The 24157-nt window shown below is 34.2% G+C and overlaps 1 protein-coding gene across 1 annotated transcript; it reads left to right on the forward strand.

The window, feature by feature from the left end:
- Positions 1-23976, forward strand: LOC150098702 (pancreatic triacylglycerol lipase-like). The gene is made up of 10 exons (XM_090405651.1): positions 1-238; positions 5520-5788; positions 6047-6193; positions 7011-7119; positions 10407-10517; positions 10909-11025; positions 19335-19595; positions 21429-21555; positions 21791-21976; positions 23802-23976. The coding sequence occupies exons 1-10, from the start codon at positions 124-126 to the stop codon at positions 23905-23907; spliced, it is 1548 nt and encodes a 515-aa protein (XP_090261777.1). The 5' UTR covers positions 1-123; the 3' UTR covers positions 23908-23976.
- Positions 23977-24157: the final 181 nt, after the last annotated feature.

Raw genomic sequence — 24157 nt, forward strand, 5'->3', positions numbered from 1 at the left:
GCTCCAAACGACAATTAACTCGATCTTAAAATTTAGACGCCTCCATGCTTGATGTGTGAAAAATATACTGCTACGTGCTAAATTTTCCTTTATTGAAGGACAGATCGGCATGCCTTCAGTAGTATGAAAGTCTTTTATATTACTGCATTTATATTTATTCATATTATATTTATAAGTGCAGTAAAATTACATAAGTTTGCTTCCGAAGAAGTGAATGATTCATCTTTAGTATGTACAGGTAAATTGTTTTCATTATTCAAAAATTAGTTTGTTAATGTTGCAATTCTGTAATTAGTAATTTAAATAAGACAACAGTACATCGGTGGAATTGTAAAAAAAAAAAAAAAACCACATATGCATGCTCAAATATGAAATTCAACTCTGTTCTTCTGGTTCTTCTGGGAGAGAAAGAAGCTTTTAGTTAATATCCAACACATTTGATTTTTTTCATATCTTTATTTGACGTTGAGCATGGCATTCTCTCCCCATTTTGCGAGCTTTTTCTCATTTGTCTAATATTTGTTTGGTTATTAGCCATACCTCTGATCCATATGTTATAACTGTAATAACAGTCGTTAAAAAGTTTAGCTCTGTTTTCATTATTTTACTACACATGGTTTTATTTAAGTTTGCAAAACGCCACACTACCTAGCTGAATTATTTTTATTTTTTCATAAATGATTATTTTTTTTAATATAAAATTCTTCCAAGATAATAAATATTCTTGTACTTGTTTTGTTGTTATGTGTTCGAATTCTGTTATCTAGTTTTCTTCAATATTTGTCATTATTTTAATTGTTTCATCTTTTATAATCATACTTTATTTGATACGTATTTAATTCATTCATTATTTCTTTTTGGCTCTGTTTTGTGTTTGCTTACTACAATACCATCAGTGTATCGTAAATTACAGTATTTAGTTTTTTGTTACTGATATTAATCCCTTTGTTACCCGAATCTAGTTCACTTAGGGCGTATTCTAATACCGCATTGAATAATTTGGCTCAAATATCTTCTTGGCGTACACCTGTATTTTTAATGGACTGCTTCGTTCATATATGAGGTCCTTATATTTTTTAATAGTCATTATAAGGACTGGCTTAAAGGGGCGAAGTAAGAATGCTTTTCATCTTCCCCGTTATCTGTAGAGAACAGTGTAGGAATAAGGTGTTATTGAGCTATTAAAGTTCTGATCATGGCAAGAGGTTAACAGCAATAGCTGAGCCTCAGTTAGAACTTCATTGGCTACAGCATTGCCATCCATTACCCTCCAAGGGTATCAATCACCGCATCTCACGGCCGATTAACTCGCATCCTGTGATAACCCATATATGAGGATACCAACAGCTGCTTTTCATATTTTTATTAACTGTACATAATTTTGGCTTATTCCATATTTCTTCATTGCTGTTAGGATTGCTTGTTTTCAACTGAATCAAGAGCTTTTTGTAGTATATAAAGTACATAACTGGTTTAAATAAACCAGTTTAGTAATAAAGCCTAATTACATCTTTTAGTTGCTTTGTTTTTAATGTTTTTATTTTTAATGTTTTTATCTTTTACAAACTTATGTACAAATTCTCTCGAGTACCATCGCGCCCAGTCAGACTCAGTAATATTATTGAGCTTTTGAATTATACGTACTTTTTAAATCAGCTAATCTTTCCTAACTTCCTTTTGTCTAAATATATATAGCTTTTGTTTTTAATAAGTTAGGAAATTTACCAACCTTTTTAGTGATCTTACATTAGCTACTCAGGTAGCGCTTTTTTAGAATTCTCTGTTAATGTTCAATTGCTTTTATGTGTTCTTGTACTGAAGATGCTTATGATACTTTTGTGATCTTACATTAGCTACCTTAAAATTTATGTTAATAAAATATGTTAATGATCAATTGCTTTTATGTGTTCTTGTACTGAAGATGCTTATGATACTTTTGTGATCTTACATTAGCTACCTTAAAATTTATGTTAATAAAATATGTTACAAGAGCTTTTATTTATTGAAATAAATATACTTTAAGTCCTGAATGTTATCGTATTGAGGAGTTGCTATAAGTTCAATCTATTTAATTAAAAGAGCAATTAAAAAATAAGTTATATGTAGTTATATATCGTTTTTTATTTAAAATTAAAATTAATTAAAATGAAATATTAATTTGTTCGTATTATTATTATTATTGAAACCTCCATGGAGTCCTTCGACTCATCTTTGACCACTAACATTCCGGAAACCAATACTGACCTTCAATTGCTCAATACTTGTCATACTTCTCTTTGAACTCATTCGCCATCACGACACTCACAACTGACTCTGGCAACCCTTTCCACTCATTCACCACTCTCCAAGCTAAAAATTTAACTCTCACTCCCTTGTTAATTAAACTCTTTCTTAATTTGAAAGGATGATCCCTAGTTCTCCCCGTACTGGTTATGTACTGAAAATTTTCATGTGTTAATCATATAACAACCTTTAAGTAACTTATATGTCTCTATCATATCGCCTCCGTTTTTCCCCTATCCGCCAATTTCTATAACCCACATATCTTCAACCTATTGTCGTCAGGAGCATCCCATAGACCCGTTACCATCTTTTGGTTACCCCTTTCTGGATCCTTTCCGCCTCTTCTACATCTTCAAGGAACCCAGATCTATGCACTAGTCAAGATGGGGCCGTATAAGGCCTTATAAAGAGGTATATGACCTCCTTATCTCTGCTTGTTAGTGTGTTCTTCAGTAAACAGGTAATTCTATGAGTTGTTTTAGTGACTTTCGCAATATGGCCTCTGTACTTTAACCGAGATTTCACTAGCACCCGCAAATCCTTAGAGTGGGTTATTTCTTACAATTCAGTTCCATAAGTGCAGTATATAGTTAATGATATTTTCATCCCAAAATGCATACCTTACACTTACCACGTTGAACTGATAGACGTTTTTCTTTGTCCACACACTACCCATTCAAGTCGTCCTGTAAAATCTTCACATCATCCTTATTAACTACTGCTCTGCCTAGTTTATTTAATTTAGTGATGGATGAAATCATAAAATAAATAAAAAAATGCCGAATACATATTAAAAATAAGTAACAATTTAGCATTGCATATGCTGATAATATAATCTTATTAGCAGAAAATGAAGATGACTAACAAAGATTTATTAAATATATTTAATAGTGCAGTAGCGAAGAAAAATATGAAGATATCAACAGAAAAACTAAAGCACCAACAGTTGTCAAGAACCCATTAGGTGTAAATTAGAAATAAAAAAAAGTGTTAAGCGTAGATATAAACAGCTGTGGCATCACACAAAATGAAGTACAAGATATTCGGATATTCTAATAGAAGCTAGTAGAATATCCGAATAGGCCCGTTTGGAAGAATAATAACATAACGAAAGAAAAATAAGAATTTACAATGGAGTAATCAGATCAGTGCTAACATGTGTAGCAGAAACGCGTGCAACAACTAGAAGGGGAAAAAAAATAGATAAATCAATGAAAGCACTGAGATGAAAACATGACGAAAAAAATTGAAGGAATAACAATATTAAACAAAATTAGGAACTCACAAAGCGAAATTTGTAAAATGCGGTCAATAAATGAGTGGATCCAAAAACGGAAAGAAGAATGGGAAAATATAGAAAAATGCAGAGTAATAAATGGGCAAAGAAAGTAAAGAACTGGATACCAATGGGAAAGAAAAGTCGAGGAAGACCGGGAAGAAGATGGCTGGATGGCTTTGTGAAAACGGAGGCACTACAAGCAACTAAGTTTAATAGTGAAAAAGAAGGCCAGGATGTTGACAAACTGTAAATGAGAAATGGGATTGTATATGGAGGGCAGGCTTGCGTGGATTTGTTGAGGAAAGGACTTGCTTTAGCTTATTGTCATGTTTTTTCATTTCTCCAAGGCATTTCATAGATTACATGAATTTAAGGGTTGTTATTAAATTAACAAAAATATGAAGAAGATGTTATTGCATGTATTAGTCGACCTGTTTACCTGGGGAGAAAGAGAGAGAGGAGATAGCAATTGCACTTGTAATTGCGCACACATAAAATACTAACATAAAGTGTTTCATATGTGCTTTGGTTCTTTTGCTTTTCCTTGTACCTTGTTTAAAGCAAAGATAACAGAATATGAATTTGGGTATTTAGTATATGTGAACAGCACACAGTGCTGCTCAAGTGAAAACAAGAACATGTTTCTCTTTCGTAATAGATTATCATTTAGAAGACAATGGGTGTTTTTTTTAATCCTAAATTTTCTGGTTAGGAAGGCTTCTAAAGTTGCATTCGCCTTGCGGTGACATTGTGCATTCTTTATCACAACAGTACACGATTTTAGGGCACACTGAGCATCTTGGGGGTTTTTTTTTTTCTATAGCACAGAATTCGAAGTATTTGTAAAATATTGGTTCCCAACCAATTTATTTAATTTCACAATACACAAGATGGACTAGGTGAATCTAATCGCACCAATACATTATCAGCGACCATATTTTTCAAACCTTGATAATCTATGATCATTTCTATAATTTAAATACTAAAAATCATTGGATTCGAAACAGAATAAATTTGAGTAAAGATCCTCGGTGCTAAATTCCATCAAAACCCGCCTGTCGAAGAACGATATTGTAATTTGCATTCCAGCATATTGGCAAGGTAAGCCTGATATGTGCGTACGCTTAGTTGTGAAACACATCTATATACAATATACTAGATTTTTAAAAAAAAAAAAGATGGACAAATGCCACTTAAAACTGCCTATTATAATAAATATAATCAGTTCAATAAAAGCATTTTGGAGAGTCTGTATATAAAATAATACATTGGTTTTTTTTCTAGTTATACAGTGCCTAGACAAAAAAAAAAAAAACGTTGGGTAGTAACGAGTCAAACAACCTCTATCCTTTAAAGGATAGAACTACTTCTATATGTGTAGAGAATCTAGAAGTAATTGCAAATGCATCTGTATTCATCTGGTTACCATCGTGAACAGTGGGACAACATAAGTACCTCACGCATGTATTGCTAGTTCCAACTTGTGGCTTTACAGCCAGTGTGAATCAGAAGAAATTTTGATTCAATTTGTTAGGAATTCGCTATCCGTGTTCCTTACTCTACTGCAATGGTAAAAAATGCATCATACCACAGCCACAGAATAACGAATATCCTATTTATTCGGCCATTGGCTTATTTTTCCTGTTGCGATGGAAATCTGCAACTTGTAGTGAAATTCTTGTCAAGGACTTCTGCCATACTTGCCTGTTTGCTGAGGTATTTCGTGTAAAACACCAACAATATGTCATTAATCTTGATCTTTTCGGAGAATCATTAATAACTATTGTTCACCCCCCCCACCCCTCACATTTTCTGGCAGAGAATTTAGACATTGTGTTCATCATTAGTGTTACTATCACAAGTTTTTTAGGATATCTTTTTTTTTGTCTGGGCATTGCATAATTATAGTGAATGTTATGCTAATAGTAACTATATTTTGAAATGCATTTATTTTTAGCTCCAGTTGAAAATGATTGCGATAAAAGTCTTGGATCCTTTCCAATTACCAGTGACTTCCAGAAGCGGAAAATAAATGTACTACCATCCCACAGGAGTAAAATTGGTACAACATTTATTCTATATACGCGCAAAAATCCCCGAGATGGCCAAGAACTTAAGGCTTGCGACAAGAAGAGTATCAAGAATTCTTTTTTAGATCCAAATCATTACACGAGGTTTATTGTTCACGGTTTCATAGATAACGACTTCTTCGGACCTTGGATGAATGTAGGTTCAGAACTCATAGAAATATATATTAATGTTAATAAAATAAATAAATTAAATAGTAATGCTAATTTTCATTTCATTCTTTTGTGTTAGTTTGCTGTATAAAAAATTATATAAAAAATTCAATTACATTAAAGATTTCTAATGGACGAACAGAGATGAACATCTTAAAGTATCACCTCACTTTATTACTTGTAGTGTTTTAGCTATCCTTTCAACGTCAGTTCACATTCGAAACAGTTTGCTCTTCTATTGCAGGAACTAAAAGATGACTTCATTCTGAAAGAGGATCAAAATGTTATTCATGTAACGTGGAGTCCTGGCAACATATTTCCATACTACCAAGCAGTGGCTAATACTAGAGTAGTTGGTGCTGAAATAGCACTGCTTATTAAAACTATGAGGGTAAGTTCATTAAATGTTAATTTATTTACGTTTGCTTTGTTTTCATATCTTGACTGTGTAATCATTAACAAATAGTTATGATTCATAATTGAACTACCTGTCTACACCTGTCATCAGGGATAGCTGAGTTCATGGGCTATAGATGAGTTTGAACACTTCGGGGTGAAAGTATTGTAAACAGCTGTCGTACATCTGCACTGTACAGTATTCATCTCTTGATTCGGAATCCTAATTCATATTTCTATCAAATAGTGTGAGGGCTAGTCGATTTTTTTGTGAAGCGTAGTGTTAAAATACTACTAGCTAGGGGAGGGGTAACTATTTACTTGTGCAAATGATTAGTTAACTTTCGAACGAGTTGAAAAAAAAAAAAAAAGAAAAGCTAGTGTTCTCGCCGGTTTGCCTGCTCTGCAGAATGAGAAGACAGTTTTTGGGAAGAGAATCCTGCCACCTCTATACGTGACCAACTAACGCACCTTCAGTTGGAAATCCTCCATAAAGCCTTCTCATTCTAGACCAGATTCGAACCCAAGTTCCTTGCAACCAAAAGGTCGATATTACCGACTGTACCGTGGAGGTTCTATGGAACTAGAAATGTTGCCTTAAGACTTCACAGCCTTTAGAAGAACTATTCCTCAATCGACAGCAAGATGAAAAAAATTATGCTTAACAAAAAAAGTATATTCTTGCTTTTTACTGTCGGTCATATAACTGGCTTTTCATATTAGTTTTTATTTATACAATAATTCGCGATACATAAGTGGAAGTTGATTTTTATTCACTGTTACATAGGTATTTCTTTTTTTTTCTTTTCTAGGAACTTATAGGTCTTCAGGAGGAAAAGTGCCACATTATCGGATATAGTCTTGGTGCTCATATAGGAGGGTACGCGGGAGAACGTTTAGAAAAACTGGGCAGGATTACGGGTAAGAGAAGACTAAATTTATCAGTTCTTAAATTGGTTGTGCATTTATGTAAGTTGATGCTAGATGTTAGATTACCTTAATGAAAGGATTTAAGCCAATTATGAAGCATAAAATAATTATCAATCTAATCTAATCTTCTTTTATGATAAGATGTGTAATGAAATTGATCTGTTTAATTCGAAAAATATGAAGGACAACCAAAAATATTCTGTAGAAAATTTTTGTAGGTAATCTATCTGTGTCGAAGCTGCAGCCATCTAAGAAATTTGGCAACAATTCCGGATATCACTGCAGGAAAAGTAGCCACTTGGTGAGTTTGTTAAAAGAAAAAGGTGTTTTTGTATCCAGTTCTGCAACGAACTTGGTAAGAGGACCACAGAAACAATAAAAGATGAAAGATGACCATACTCATTTAGAATCACTATTGTGTTGATACAAGATATTTGAGAGGTATTTCTATTTTCAAATATCAAAGCAATGCTGATCTCCTTCTTTAAGGTCAGAAGACCAGACTATCACTTTCGAAACATGCAGTTCGTCAGAAATGACCTCACAAATGGTCTTCTGACCTTGTTTCCGCGATAATGCACCATGCCAACTGGCCCAGAGTATTTATAAATTCTTATTTAACTCAATATTTATGTTGCTTCACGCAGGTTTTCATCGCCAGAGTTTTCCTGTGCGATTACTTTTTTCCTCTTTTCTCAAGACTTAAAAAGTATCCTAGAGGGTAAAAAAAAAAAAACCCTTCAAGACTTGGATTAACAACAGATACGACTCGGCAGTTGCGGGCTATTTCCGAAGTCTACCAGTGATGTACTAAATATTGTGAAGATCGTCAATCAGTAGTGGGAAAGAGGGGGATCCTACTATGAATAATATAACTCAACATATGTGTTATGTTCTAGAAATAATTGTGAGAGAAGAGGTGGAGGCAGCTTTGAAAACATCGAAGCAAGGAAGAACTCCAGGAGAAGATGGGATTCAAGTGGAATCGTTGAAATTTGGAAGGAATGCAGTGGCTGATTATATGGTAACTCCTCAACTAAACAATTTTTCTTTGTTTACAACAGAGAAAAATCGCAGAAGCATGGAATAATGCATTAATAATAATTATTTATAAAAAAAGAGTAAAAAGGAGAATATAAATAATAGACCCATTCCTTTATTACCACCAGTATACAGAATATTTACAAAAATAATAAGTAACAGAATAATGCAAAAGCTCCAGTACATGCAGACAGAGGATCTGTCGGGGTTTAGACATAATTACAGTACCAATGATGATATCCATACTCTTAGGCAAAATTATAGAAAAGACAAACGAATATAATAAACCTCTCTGTTTAGCCTTTGTGGACTTTGAAAAAGCGTTTGACTCCATTAAAACTTCTGCTATCTTAGAATCGCTACTAAAACAGAGAATAGAAGAAAGATATATACAGAAACCCTGAAATACGTATATTGCCATGCCTTCTCATTTATTAAACTGCAATAAGAAAGGTGAAAATTTTAATTTCCAATAGAAATAAGGGAGATACACTCTCTTATACTCTTTATACATTCCTTAAAGCAGGTTTTTTATGAATTGATATAGAAGAATGAAGGAATTAAAATTAACGGAAAGATTCTAACGCATCTGTGTTTTGGTGATGAGATAGTTCTTTTGGCAGAAGATAGGAAGCCTAGAAATACAATTAAGAGAATTAGCTTGTGTCCATCCACTCAAATTGGGTTGAAGATGAACATAAGCAAAAGATTGCCGGAATGCAATTGATGAGAAAAAAAGCTGAAAATAGAATGGAATGAAGAAAATTGGGGGAACTTTCGTCCAACAGCAGACTGATCCAGGTTGAAGAAGAAGCTCTAATTTTCATACCAAAATCTGTCTAGGATATCTTTGATCAGTACTCTTATTTGAACTCGGTGTTTTGAGAAAAAAAATCTGAAGTTAGCTTTATTTAAATAGGTAATTCGTAACTGAAATAATCTAGTGGAAGTATCGCCTTTTGTTTGTCAAAAGTTAGCATATATGTTTATACTATATGTGTGTGTGAGCAAACAAGGGGGGGGGGGAGTAAGATAATATCAGACATTGACAGACACGTGATAATCTACCAGAGCTTTTCTGTGATCCCTTTGTTTGGATATCAAAATAAAGGGATTACAGACGTTAGCAAGCTTAGCAAGGTCATGTATGAAAGCCCGAAGATTAAGTTTATAAATAACCGTAACAATAACAATACTTGCAAATCAAGGTTATTCTCTACGAAATGGATCAACGGCGATTATTTTTAAGACAGAATTAGCAAGTAATATGCGTCATGCTACTATCAGTTTTCATGAAAAATTCCTTCGTATAAGTCTAATGATGTTTCCTCTGTAACAATTCTTACAGCAACTTAGCTTTATTTTGCCAATCGTTCCATTTTTGCAGCATAAACTTTGTTATGATTAATATATGCGTTTTTAACAATTGCAGTGTGCTGTTATAATTTTAATATGCAGTAGCAGCAAATGTGGGTTCTCAAAAATGTTTTCCGATAAAAATTTCCATAGTTCACTCTTTTAGCGAAAAATATCTTTCTACTATTCATTAATTAGCGTATGATGATACCACATCCCTGAGGCCTCCCAAACGAAGAGGTATGGCCTCCATCTCATGAAGCCAGTATTAAGCTGTTGGTTGTGATGTAATTTTGTCTGTGAATTGCGTGTGTTCCCCTGGCAGGTTTGCCTGTTTTGAGGAACGAAAAACCCTAATTTCCGGGATTGAAAAAAAAAATAAATAAATAAATAATAATAATAATAAAAACCTTTATATTCGTGAGACCGGCTAACTCACCATTTGATTGCGAACACCTGATAAAGGTTCCACACGTCATACGAGAAATTCGAATCCAGGACTTTCCAACCAAAACCAACTGACCTACGGAGGCTCTTTTTCTACTAAGCAGCATACAAAAGCGAAAAAAAATTGAAAGAATTTTAGAAATTTAAAAGAGCAAAATAATAACTAATTAAGTGAGGTAACGATGATTTTAATGTACGATTTTATAAATTACACTTTGAAACATTTATTTGTCGTCCATTAAAACGGACGACAGATAACAGGAATCGACAAATAGCGACAAATAGTTATTTTTAGTTCTCTCTTAGTTGTGAGGTACTTTATATCGGTGCGTTATATTAAGTTAATATATCAAAAGTAGAAGTATTATATCTATGATAAGAGAGAGAGAGAGATCGTACCATCTTTATGATTATTTATTTATTTATTTTTCTAGCGCTAGATGCTGCATCGCCATACTTCTCTGGCATGCCACCTTCTGTTCGCTTAGATCCTACTGATGCTGAATTTGTGGATGCCATTCACACAGATACTGTTCCACTTTTGGGTAAGTTCCAGTGGTAAAAATATATATATTGAGAAATATATATATCTATAGTTTTATCCGGCTCATTTCTGTGATATAAATTTTCCCACCTACTTTCAAATAGTAATCATTACTGAGTGGCTGGATGGTGTTCATAAATTGTTTCATTTTTCTACAAAAACTTAGAGTCTTCTCCCCCCAAAAAAAAAAATTTATACCACTCTGAGTTTCTCATAGACTTAATCATTTTAAGGGAAGAGACACCTTAATTTTTTCAACCAGTATAAGAAAATATAACTCTTTTAGCTAAAAAAATCTTACTGCTATTGAACTTTCTATTATTAAATTAAAGAAATATCTTTCTACCATTAAACGCTAATACTACTACAGTAGCCGTTATTCAATTTTACAGGATTAGGTATGAGAGAAGTAATAGGACATGCGGACTTTTATCCAAACGATGGTTACCATCAACCAGGCTGTAAGAAGGAAGTTGTCACTTCTGCATGGGTAAAAGGCCTTTTTGAAAGTAAGTTCGTGGCAATTTCGAACCTAGTGAATAATGGTAATACTTTTCATAGACTAGTGTCGATTTTCTTTTCAAGTAGGTACGATAATTTTCCAAGAAAAAAATCAAGCATGACATTTCCATGAATGGTGGACCATTTAAAATAATTTATAAAGCCTCTGTAGCAAAAGTGATAAAACATGAAAAAAAAAAATTGTAGTGAAACAGTTCATATGATATGTATTGAAAGTAAAATTGTAATAATATTATTTTTGATTGAATTAAGATCTCATTAACGAATGCGATGTAACATTTCCTGCATATTAAGGCAAAAACAAACATTTTCTCTTTTTGAAATCGACTTTTTTTTTGTATAAATTTTCGAAAAGCATTTTTCTCATGACAAACTACTTAGCTTCTGTTGCACGCTGTAATGTTTCATTCTTTCCGCTTAAAAACACCGTAATTCCATAGTGAGAGTAAGGAAATTGCGACAGATTGCCTTGGACCACAACAAAGGGGACACAGTTAAGTTAATGTCATTAATAGCGTGTTGTAGGTTTGCTACCATAGTAAGGAAGTGGATGAGGATGTGTGTGTGCGTGTGTGTGTGTGTGGCCGACATGAATATATATAAAGAGTATATGCTACAAATTCCTGACAACTCGTGTTCCCAGTCCTAGTTAGTAATACCAAATGATTATTGTATTGTATTGAATTATGTTCAATCGACTTTTATGAGTTGCGGAGTTAAAAACTATAATTTCTGCGGTTCATAAAAAAGAAAAAAAATTACTTATTCTTTGCCCTGGAGACCGACCAGTTCAAGACTCTTATAATTGCGTTATAAAATCGACTCAGGAATTCAAGACTCGTCACCGTTTTTGGTCTCAATTAATATTATTGTTTCAATATCGTACTGTCAATTTTTCTGATTTACTGGATTAAAAATTCGAATTTTTTATTATTATTATTTTTTTTTTAAGAAAAACCTTTCTTTAGCCCAAACATTAACTCTGGAATTTTTGATTAGTGTCTAAAACTTTAAATATTACCATTTAGTTTTAAGGTCGTTAAAATCTATTCTTAATTTCATTGTGCAAAAATTATGTTCAAAATATGTTCATATCTCGCAATTTACAGCACTTATTTTACATTGCTTGGAAAGAAGTCAAAGGCACCTCATGGGCAAAGTGCATCGTATTATGTAACGAGTTAGGTGTTTGTAGCCTGTATAAATTGGAGGTATACGAGGGTGGTCTGAAAAGTTCTCGGCCTAATAATGAAAAAACGAATTTATAATTTCAAAATTATTTTGATATTTCACATAATCTCCCTTAAGACTAATACATTTATTCCAGCGATGCTCCAGCGTCCCTGTAGTGGTTAAGATATGCAATCACCTCTTGATTCGAAGAAAAACTCGGACCAGAAGACGAAGAGTTTAGTTTTGCGAAGAGAGAGAAGTCAGAGGGAGCCAAATCTGGGGGATAGGGTGGATGTTCCAACAATTCATAGTGCAGATCCCTTAATTTTCCCATTGCCAAAACACTTTTGTGGGCAGGTGCATTGTCTTGATGAAAGATGATTTTTTTTCTTCTGCAAACCGGGTCTTTTCTCACCAATTTTTTCGTCTAGTCTGGTTAAAAGAACGGAATAATATTCGCGGGTTACTGTTTTACCTTATTTAAGATAATTAATAAACAAAATGCCTTTAGCATCCCAAAACACCGATGCCATGACCTTTCCTGCTGATGGAACCGACTTTTTCTTCTTTGGTGCTGAACAGCCGGCTTCTGTCCACTGTTTTGACTGCAATTTGTATTCTGGTGTGTAATGGTGAATCCAAGTCTCATCCATGGTAACAAATCAATGCACAAAATCAGTTTTATTCTTGTTATAACGCTCCAAGCACTGTTCACAGATTTTCGTGCGAGTGCTTTTCTGATCTGCTGCGAGCAAGCACAGCACCCATCTTGCGCTAAGTTTTTTCATTTGCAATTCTTCATGCAAAATATATCCTACACGTTCTATTGAAATGCCTACAGTCTCAGCAATTTCAAACAATTTGACGGCGGTCATTCAATACCATATCGTGCACTTGATCAATGATTTCTGCTGTCGTTACACTTTTTTGGACGTCCTTCACGTGGATCATCTTCAAGGCTGGTTTAAACTCGACAGCCCATTTCTTAATTGTCGAAAACGAAGGAGAAGAGTGCTTCTCCTTCGTTTTCATAAACGAAGTTCATTCGAACTTCGTTTTTGAACTTCGTTTATGAACTTCGAATGACTTTCTTTCGGCGTTAGACCTTCTTTTACAAAATATTTTATACCACACGATACTCAATTTATCCATTTCAAGTGATACAAACAACGCTTTTGCTTCAGACAGCTGTATAAAACAAGCTCCTTGATAGAATGACTTGCAATTGCACATAGATGCTTATAACGGATGTACCAACTTAGAAAAAAAGAATCTTGCCGATAGTGTTGCCATCTATGGTTGAGGCCGAGAACTTTTTAGACCACCCTCGTACGTGCTCCCAAGTCAGTGCAACTGTAGTAGAATTTTCTTACACACTCATTCATATCCATGTTCTGTTATCTCAATTTAAAATCATACACCTTCTTCTTGGAACAATGCATTTACTTTCAATTCTCCACATACACTACTTGGAAAGAAGTCGCTGGACGCGCCCATGGGCGAAGAGTACCGCTATGTAACGAGTCACTTGTTTGTAGCCAGTATAAATTGGAGGCATATGATGCTCCCAAGTCAGTGTGTCTGGGTGAAATGGCTGCGAGAAGCGAAATGACGAAGTTTGAAAGTGGTGTTGTGATAGTGTAAAATCTTGTATTGAAGGATTTTAGAATAAAATTTCTTCTATACCGATTTTACTTGGGAAATAAAAATTAATTTAAAAAAATCAGCTAACGCCTATGTTGTTCCCGTATAGGGAGTAGGCGGGGCCGTTTACCCTGTCTAACTTATGGAGAATGAGTAGGCAGTTCAATCTCCACTGGTAGCCAATCAGAGAGATAGCTGGCCCAAGGCTATCACTGATTCATCGGTACGCAGTGAAGAAGGCGGCAAGCTAGTGCCGTCATCTCGTGATCTCTAACCCTAACACAATATTTTTAATGTCTGAAAATAGCGTGGGTTCTACGGTCGATTTTCTTGAGTTTACGGGACGAAAAACCCGAGTTTCCGGGAGAAAAAAACCGCTAGCCCGTGCCAGAGATCGACTAACTCGGGAACTGGCCGAAAAAAGGCTTAGAAAAATTTCCTCTAGTCGGCGACTAGATTTGGACCACCAAATCCTTTCTTCGTGCAGTCAAGCGCTGTAAAGTGCAAACGCCACTTCTACTAAGTTTATTTGTATCAACAATAGCAGCTGTGTACATTTAAAAATAAATATATACAGCTATTTACAATTTGTACATAGGCTGCTAATTCTATTAGGCATTTTCATTTACTCGTTACAATATACTTATGACACCTGTTTTACAATCACTGTTTAAATAAGATACAACATCACATGCTCAATTTCTATTTTCCTTATTGTCCTATTGAATTGTTTGAGCTGTTATTTTTGTTGGTATATGTTACATAGTGATTTCAGTCTGTTTATAAGTTCCATTATCATATATATATATATATATATATATATATATACATCCACATACATATATACATATATATATACATACATATACATACATAATATATATGTTAGCATTGACATTTTCCATATGTACAATTCGTTTTACATATATCTTCATTTTATATCTTTGTTCACATATTTTGGATGATTATTTTATTAACTTAATTTAAATGCACATCTTATTCTTAAAATACATACATTGCTTATGTTTTTATTTACATTTATATATGCATATATTTTGGTAGTATCTCTATATCTCATGCAGATTTTATTTTTTTGTAGACACTCTTATTTTTACAAAAAAGAATTCCATCTTGCTTTAACATTATGTTGTTTGCTTAACTTAAGAGGTAAATCTGTAATTTCTTATATACAAAGTTTTCTGAATTGCAGAATTAGTTACAGGTCTATAAATGGATAATATATCCTATTAACATTTTGGGTTATTATCATGTTATGAACTTATGTTATCTGCATTTCTTACAATTGACATTTATACCGTCCTTGTGTCTGTATATTCAAGAACATATACATATTTGTGGTAATATATTTTAATCTACATATTTATTACTAGAGTAGTATTGACTTATCTTAAGGAGTAATTTGCTATTTACTTTACTTTTTTTTTTTTCTTACACAATTAGATATACATATATATAACATTCTTATCCCTTATATATAGGCGTACCTATATATTATTATTAATATTTTTATTATTTTTTTAAACTTTTACTTATTTATTTATTTTAATTATTATTTTATATACATATATATATATTTTTTTTAATTTTATATTTTTTTATTAGATTTGATATCTTGTTGTCATTATTCCTCTCATTGTGGCGAATGGGCCTACGTTACCAGCACCTTTGTCTGGGATTATGCTTTTTGTTCAAATAGTGGGTTATCATTATTGTTTACCACTAACTACGGGGGTTCCATTATCGGTATAAGTTTTATTTTTCCTTCTTCTTCTCCTTCTTCAATTAGGCCGAGTTTCCTCCATTGCTGTGTTGTTATGCTTTTGGTTTGTGTAGTGTTTATGATAATTTCCTTTAAATAATTGTTAATTTTTGCTAGTATGTCTGGTCTGGTGTCTCTTCCGTGTATTTTGTCACATCTGTGGGACCATATTGCATACATTGTTATTATTATGATTATTAGTTCTGTTCTTTTTTCATTTTTTGGTCTTCCAGCCAAAATAATGTGTTTTCAGAGAATGGTTGTGTCTTATGTAGGAATTTCTGTATGGTGTTCCATACTGTGGACGTTTTGCTACAGAACATCATAATATGATATATTGTTTCTGGGTCGGGACAGAAATGACACTTCGCTGGGCCTTGTAGTGGGATTTTTTTTTTTTGCTACACACCACATTTTTGTGGGGAGACAGGCATGATGTACTTTATAGAAGAATGTTTTGTATTTTGGTGATATTGGAAGTCGGAAAACTTTGCTAAGCACCGGACTTAGCCTAATTTCTTCTTTTCTTATTTCCCTGTGTTGGGGAGGTGGGAATGTCACTTGACTTAATGTTTTATATAGTTTTCTTGGTTTGATTGTCAGTAAGGTTTCGGTATCTGAGTGTTTCATTATATATGTGTACCCTTCGGCTATTTCTTTGAACATTCTCGGGCTTGGTTTTTTTATATCTGGAAGTGAGATTATAACGCCACTAGATTATAAATTTTAATAAGAAAATTGTACAGACAAAGAATTAACTGAGACAGGATTAGCATGTAAGACCTGAGGCGATCGCAACTCGCGAAGGTCAGTGAAGTACGACTTCCCCACTTGACTCATCGACCGCTGGGTGAGAAGAACCCTTTCAAGAAAGGGGGACGAATCGAAGGAAAAGAGGCTTTCTGTGCTAAGCTTTTTTTCGGCGCGAGCCTTTCGAAGACTAGACTTTCCGGTTCCGGTTTGGTTTTCCTTTCCTGCTCTAGCTATGAGGAGTTTCCAGTGTGTCCTGCTGTTCCAAAAATGGGGATCTACGTCTCGCCAGCCGAAGCCCGACGATGATGAGAGGCTCGTAAAAGCAGTGGTGATCTACTCCAGAGTCCCAACCCTAAATTTCTGGACGATCTCCGCGTGCGAAGTATCATCGATGTCGTATAAAGTGCCCGTGTGTGAATTTTATCGGAAAGCAGAAGAAGGTGTCAACAATCTCTAGGATCTTGTGTAATGAACTGGATGACACTGTAAAAAGTAAGATTTTTGTATAGGACATTCTGGATTATTTTAAGCGAAATTTTTTTCAAAACAATTATTACGTTTTAATACGTATTTTGAACAGCGCACACTATCTATGCTTTAAATAATGTTGCAATACCAATGTCAGCGCTAGTTGACAAGCTTCGTATTTTGTATTTTGAACAGCGTGCGCTATCTATGCTTTAAATTAAACCGCATTACCAATGTCGGCGCACGGCGTTGTTGACAGCTTCGTGGTCACCAAAACTGATTGCATTGCCGAGATAGGAGGTTACTCCTTAACTTCATTTGTTATTGAATCATGTAAGAGTGAGGTGTTTATTTCAAAAATAACTTTTTAGTGTGACTTTTCGTGTTTTCATTATTTGAGTGTAGTGCAAATAAAAAGGAAATTGTAGAATTGTAAACAAAAATGTTAAAAAAATAAAATAATAAAATAAAAATAAAAAGTTTTATTATTTATCATCCTTTAACCCTTACTAACCCTTTAACTTTAACAGGCAGAAAAATCCAGAAGTTCAAAAAATTCAGAAGTAAAAAATTTCATTTATTTGCCACCTAACTTATTTTTTTATTCTTTTTTTATTATTATTATTTTTTGGGGAACCCTCAAATATAATTTGCGTAGGGGCCCCATCTATCCTTAATCCGCTACTGTGTGTGTAGTGTAACCTTTTTGTTTTGTATCTTGATTTAGCATGAATAAATCGTTGTGTTTGCCAAATAACTTGCCTGATTCTGCCTGATCAATGCACTTCTCATAAAAAGACAGACCTGTGTGACCTTAAGCGAATAGTAGCCACGACTGATGAATAGTAGATTTAAGCGTTGCTTGACTTAGAGATAAAATCAAAGATATTTCCGTGTTGTTCTGGGCGCTTTTCTTGCATGTATTGGAAAGATATACAATTCCTCTATGCGATCTCTGATGGCGCAGTCGTAAATACAAATAAATTTTCAGAGATCAGAGTGAGAAAAAGCCAGCTATTTAGACAAAGGAATTGGCTCCTGCCAGAGGCAATTGCTAAATTCTAAAATACGAACATGTGAAGTAGCATGGTCACGACCTTGAAAGGGAGGGGGATTAAATTGATAGACTGAAAGGATTAAAGGAGATAGTCTATTTCAAGCAACGAGATTATACACTCGGCGTTACGACTTAAATAAAATAAAGTAAAATAAGTGAAAATTAAAATAGTGAAATATAGATATTTCGAATCGAATCAAATAAAACAAAAACAAATCTTTTATTTTTGTTGCAGGCTTATCAGTTTGACAAATTGTTGACAAATTGGGCTATCCTAGGTCAGCAATCAGTGATACCACACTGAGATAGAGGCACAGGGAGTCAACTACCCGCAGTGGACGACCCACTACACCCACCGAATGTGACCGTAGATAATATGTAAAACCACCATTCGTCAGCCAACACGTTCAACGAATCTGCACAGAACCATTTAGAACCAAGGCATGCAACATGAGTTTCCATGGTAGGACCGCAATATGCAACCCCCACATTACCCGAACCAGCATTGTTCCATGCAGCTTGGTCTTCATTGTACAAAGAGCGTGTACAGTGGGACGTGGAAGCTTGGAAAGCTGTGTTGTGGAGCGATGAATCACGCTACACCCTCTATCGAGTAGATGGTAGGTGTGGGTGTGACGAATGCCCGGTGACCGTCTGTTACGAAAGTGTGTAACCCTAACTATGAAATTCGGAGGTGGCGGTGTGATGGTATGGTCCTGTTTTTCGTGGTTTGGCCTCTGACCTCTGTTTGTGATGCCAAGAACATTGAACTCTGAGGCCTATCAACATTCTGGACAATGTAATGCCTTTGCGGCGTTTCTGCGGAACTGACAATCATCTTTTTGAGCAAGACAATGCACCGTCATAAGTCTGATGCTGTGCTGAAACTGCATGGTTTGCGGACATGAACGTCACAACACTTGACTGGCCTCCACAGAGACATGATATCAACCCTACTGAACATCTGTGGGATGAACTGAGTCCTGTGAGAACAAGGGACGTCCACCCCAGAACAGTCCAGGACCTCATTACATGCCTTCAGGAAGAATGGTCCAAAATTCCCATTGTATGCTTGTGGAAAGTATGCACCATAGGATTGTGTTTCGCAGCGAAAGGAGGTCCTACATCTTATTAAGGGGAGCGATATGGTGTTCGTTATCTTCTTTCCAAGTAGTGTATATACTTTTAGTTTGTGAATTACGTTTTCGAATCTCCTCTTGTATAGTTGATGCAACATGAGAATCTGAAGCATTTACTTTGTTTAAATATTACAGAGACACAAAAAAAATAAAATAAAAAAGTTATATAACCAGATATAAGATATGCCGAACTTCTGGAGTTCATGGCTAGTTATTGTTAATTTGTTATTTTTTTTTATAGACAGTCAACAGAATGCTTAACAGTTTTTTTCCCCATTATAGCTACGAGGCGATTTTTTTGCTGTGACCATCAGCGGTCTGTGGATTTTTTTATCCATTCCATCAATTATCCATCTGCTCCACCTGTTGCATACGAATGTTTTGATTGGGATGACTTTTTAAATGGAAAATGCACAGACTGTGGCGATGATGGAAGTCGATGTGCTATTATGGGTCTTCGAGCCGATGAATATAAACCCTTTAAAAATGCTGCCAAAGAACGGAAGTTTTACGTGCAAACTGGACCGAGTAAACCATTTTGGTGTAAGTTATGTGTTCGTTGCATTTCTCTAATATCAGTCTGATTAGAAATAAGTTTTTTTTTGGTAAATCATAACAGTTTTGTATACATTATTATGTTACTTATGTAAAATGTTTTAGATAAATATTTATATGGTGTGTGTGTGTGTGAATTGGTTTTAAAATGCAATTACAAAGCATGAAATTAGTTTCTATTTTTCAGTTTTGCATATCTTATGAATATTAATATATTCATAAGAAATTTTTAATTTCATTTGAAAATGAAGAAAATCATTCCTATTTTATGTTCTTTGGTAGAGTAGGACGGTGGAGCGGCCATTAAAAAAATGCGTCGGATAAAAAGTTTGAATAAAAAAAAAAAAATCAGCTAAAATTTTTATTCCGGTATATGGAGTAGGCGAGGCCGTTTAGCCCTATCTAACTTAGGAGACTGAGTGGACAATTCAATCTCCACTGGTACCCAATCAGAGATAGCTGGCCCAAGGCTATCACTAATTAAGCAGCACGCAGTGAAGATGCCGCCATCTAGTGGTCCCTAACCCTAACACAATATATTTAATGTCCGAAATAGTGTGGGTTCTACGGTCGATTTTCTTGAGTTTATGGGGCGAAAAACCTGAGTTTCTAGGAGAAAAAAAAAACCCACTTGCCCGTGGCAGAGATCAACTAACTCAGGAACCGGTCGAAAAAGGCTTAGAAAAATTTCCTCTTGTCGCCGACTAGATTCGAAACACCAAGTCTTCATTCGTGCGGTCAAGCGCCGTTTGACTATTAAAATGAAATTAAAAAAAAAAAAAACTCGTTGCATTTCCTCAACGTTATTAACGACTTCATTTCCCCCATAGATATTCGCATTCATCTTTTTTTTTTTATTGTGCTTTAATTTTATAAATTTCATTGTGAAGAACTGTATAAAATAATCGAATGTATTTTAAAAGCGCTTAAAGAATTACCTAATTTTAAATAGATTTTAAATGAAATCTACTATTACCTAATCGCTAATTTAATAAAATGCAAAGAAGTATATCATTGCTAACAGCCACCAGATTAAAGCACTTGCACGGTTTGTGGTTGCGTAGAAAACGGAAAATTGTATATTTCCAATGACGTCAAACTCAGTTGCAAATTGTCTTGACTCTAGTTGTAATTCATAATAAATCTAGGACTCTCTTTGAAAGTTTAAAATATATATATATATCATTTTCATCCTCTTCATGCTTTTATAAAAAATAAAGCTTGAAAAAAAAAATTTAAATCTGGCTGATTTGAAACTTTTATAAGAAGAAATCATTTTTGGTTTTAAAGAACATGCAGATTATTAGGCTATTGCGCAAAGATCTAGTCGCCTGGATTTCTTGTGGATATGCAGGACTGTATAATGCTTCATATGAGGAGAGATCGAAGATTTGTGGGTTATATATACTCGTTGATCGGCAGATAAGGGGAGATAGAGAGTATACGTTGCATAGGATGGGGTTTACAGGAGTAGTAGATGAAATATTTCAGTACAGGAATATTATGAAGAAAATTAAAGATCATCCATGTAAATTGAGTAAGAGTGTGGTTAACAAGGGAGTGAGGACTAGATTTTTTATTTGGAGAGCGGTGAATGAGGGGAATAGTCAGAGTTAATTGTGTGTGTTTTTTCGGTGAATGATTTCAAGGCAATCATTGCAGGTATTGATAATTGTTTATTGATATTTTTTTTAAGTGGACCTCCCGCGATAAGTCTAAGAACTCCATGGAGGTATCTGTATATAAAAAAAAATTATAACAATTTAAAATTTTCTTTTAAAATGCCTGATTAATTATTATCTTTACTGGTTCAATTTTCAGTGTTTCACTATGAGCTGGTTATATCCTTGAACACTCCCAAAGCTCGGCATTCGAGCCAGAGGGGAACAATACAGCTAATCACAAACCCAGGTAAAGAAGACGAAGAAATATTTCATGTAAATTCAGAGTAAGTATGTATTTGAAATGAAAAAAAAAAAAAAATTACATAAAACTCGTAAAAACCGTAAAACATTTGAATACATTGCACTTTTCTTAAAAAACAGTATTATCATTATTATGAATAACCTAATTAGCAAAAACTGTTTGTTTTTTAAATAAAAACTTGCTTGGTGTTTGACACGAGGTTATATTTATCCTTCATCATACCAAAATTAAATAAGCTGATTTGTATTATTGTACAGGAACCAAGACCTGGTGCATGGGAGTGAACTTAAGCATCTCATTACTACTACCAATGACCTGAGTAAAATTAAAGTTTTGGCACTGAAATGGGAAAGTTCGTTTTGGAAGTCAGTGAATGTGTTTAAGACTAAGCAAATATTTGTGAAGTATGTTGAACTAACATCGATGAATGCTGTTGATCTAAAGTAAGTGCTTAATGTTCTATTAATATATATTATAGTAATTTACTTTAATTCACTTATTATATTAATTGACGTAATAAGCAAGTGGAAAATTTCTCTTAAAAAGACTAATAATAAGGACCCTTTGGCAATTAAATTTAATATGGTCTCAAAGACCCTGAGAGCAGTTTTAAACTTTTAGTTCTCAACAGAGACTGCGCATGAAACCTAAAAATTCCCTATCTTTTACTGACTATTCAGAAATCATATTAGTTATTGCAATGCAAGGCAACTCATAACTTGCGTGATATTCAATGTGAAAAGTTACACTATTTCATTGATTAGATTAAATTATTTTCGATTATTATCAGGCAGTCGTCAAGATTGTTTTTAAATAACTTTGCGGTTTTTAAATGTAATTTATTATGAGCCTTTTGAAGGAAGAAACTTGTCATTTCAGTTTGAAAAGGCTCGAGATGATTGGTTTCGTTTATTTGGATGTACGGCCGACAACTTAGGCTATGAAGTTAGTGTTATGATGTCTGTTAATTGCATGTGTTCTAACGACCGTTTTGTCGTTAGAACACAGAGGAAAAAACCCTGACGTACAGTCAGCAGCATTTACTCTTTGTTTGGAAAGACCTGAGTTTGAATCCCATCTGGAATATGAGGAACTTTTATATGCGTTATAAGGAAGGGACAGAATTTTTCATCCTTCAAACAGACCAGGTGGCCAGAGAGTACACGCATTTAGTAGCCATAACATGTGTACTAATTGCAGTAGTTGTCCATTACCTTCGTTGCTTTGGCAACGAATTCAAGTCAGATCACAACAAATCCAAGAAACATTTCTTACCATGAAACTGGGTTCGTGGTAAGAAACGTTTCTTGGATGAACTTTGGTACGAACCCAGTTTCATTACCATGAAACTGGGTTCGTACCAAACACAACATTGTTCTTAGAAAATATCAATTAAGAATTATCTTTCCAGCTGTAACTTCTTTTAGGGGCACGTATTCACAACTGTGTATTGTTGATTATTTTAAAATACTCTCAAGCTTGGGTTATTGGAATTAGATTAAAACAGCTAACCGACTTAATACACCGATGATTACTGATTTACGTTAATCAGTCATTTTTATTGCGCTAGTTACCTGTTTACAGCAAGAGAAATCGAATTTTACTTTCGTCTGATACAATTTAACTCATTCTAAGTTGACCCCTCTTTGAATCTGCGGCCTTCCAAGCAAAGCACAACCACTGCTGTAGAAGCAACTTATTTTTTTCAATCCCATTTGTGAAAGGCTGTAAGATTATCGTACAATCGGCAATGTTACAAAACCAAAGGTTCGATAAACGAAAGACGACTTTAGAGATTACACGTGATCCCTAGTAAAAGAATAATACAAGCTCTGAAATTCGTCTATACGAAGACATTCGCCAACATTCATGAGATGGTGGGATTTGTTCCTGAGTTGTCGTGCCAAAGTTAACAATAATAATAAGTTGTCGTTCCAAAGATACTAACTCAGGAACTGTCCAAGAAGAAGAAAAAAAAAAACCTAGAAAAGTTCTTCTAGTCGGCAACTAGAATCAAACCTATAAGACTTTTTAAAAGCCGCTATTTATTTATCCTAATTTCGTAATAGAGCAAAATAAATTGGCAGTGTTTTCATTTTATTTTGTATGATATCTGCAATATTAAACATTTAAGCGTATTTTTAATTACTGGAACCAGGATAATAGCATGGCCTAATATATTACAGCCGTAAGTGCATTTGTTTGTATATTTCTCAAATGTGAATATTGCAATATATTACTACTCATTTGTCACTTTTATTGAAATAGGATACGTGCAGAAATGAAGTATAGATTTTGTATTGATCCCGAAAAACCTATCGATACAGGAAAACTCGTGAAGTTTGTGCAAAAGGCATCCGGATGTGGATTGTGATGAACAGTATCAAGAAACAACGTATCTAAAAATTGTGTTCATAATGTACATTAAAAATTATTTAATTCATTTTCATTTTCTTGTTATTTTACAACACAGTTAAACGAAAAATATACCAGAAATGATACGAGGCGTTAAACACAACTCCCAATAAGACTAATGTATGTTGAATGGCGAATCAAATTGCATCTAAAATTACGGATACAACTTAAACCTAAAATTCACGAAGCATCTAAATAAGAAAACTTTC

The sequence above is a fragment of the Typopeltis vanoorti genome, chromosome 15 (assembly GCF_054136105.1).
Source record: "Typopeltis vanoorti isolate ZY-2024b chromosome 15, IOZ_Tvanoo_1.0, whole genome shotgun sequence".
Lineage (NCBI taxonomy): Eukaryota > Metazoa > Arthropoda > Arachnida > Uropygi > Thelyphonidae > Typopeltis > Typopeltis vanoorti.

Coding starts and splice junctions, on each gene's coding strand:
- LOC150098702 (XM_090405651.1), top strand. CDS start 124: ATGAAAGTCTTTTATATTACTGCATTTATATTTATTCATATTATATTT. Junction 7,120..10,406: donor AAAACTGGGCAGGATTACGG/GTAAGAGAAGAC, acceptor TTATTTTTCTAG/CGCTAGATGCTGCATCGCCA. Junction 21,556..21,790: donor ATATTTCATGTAAATTCAGA/GTAAGTATGTAT, acceptor ATTATTGTACAG/GAACCAAGACCTGGTGCATG.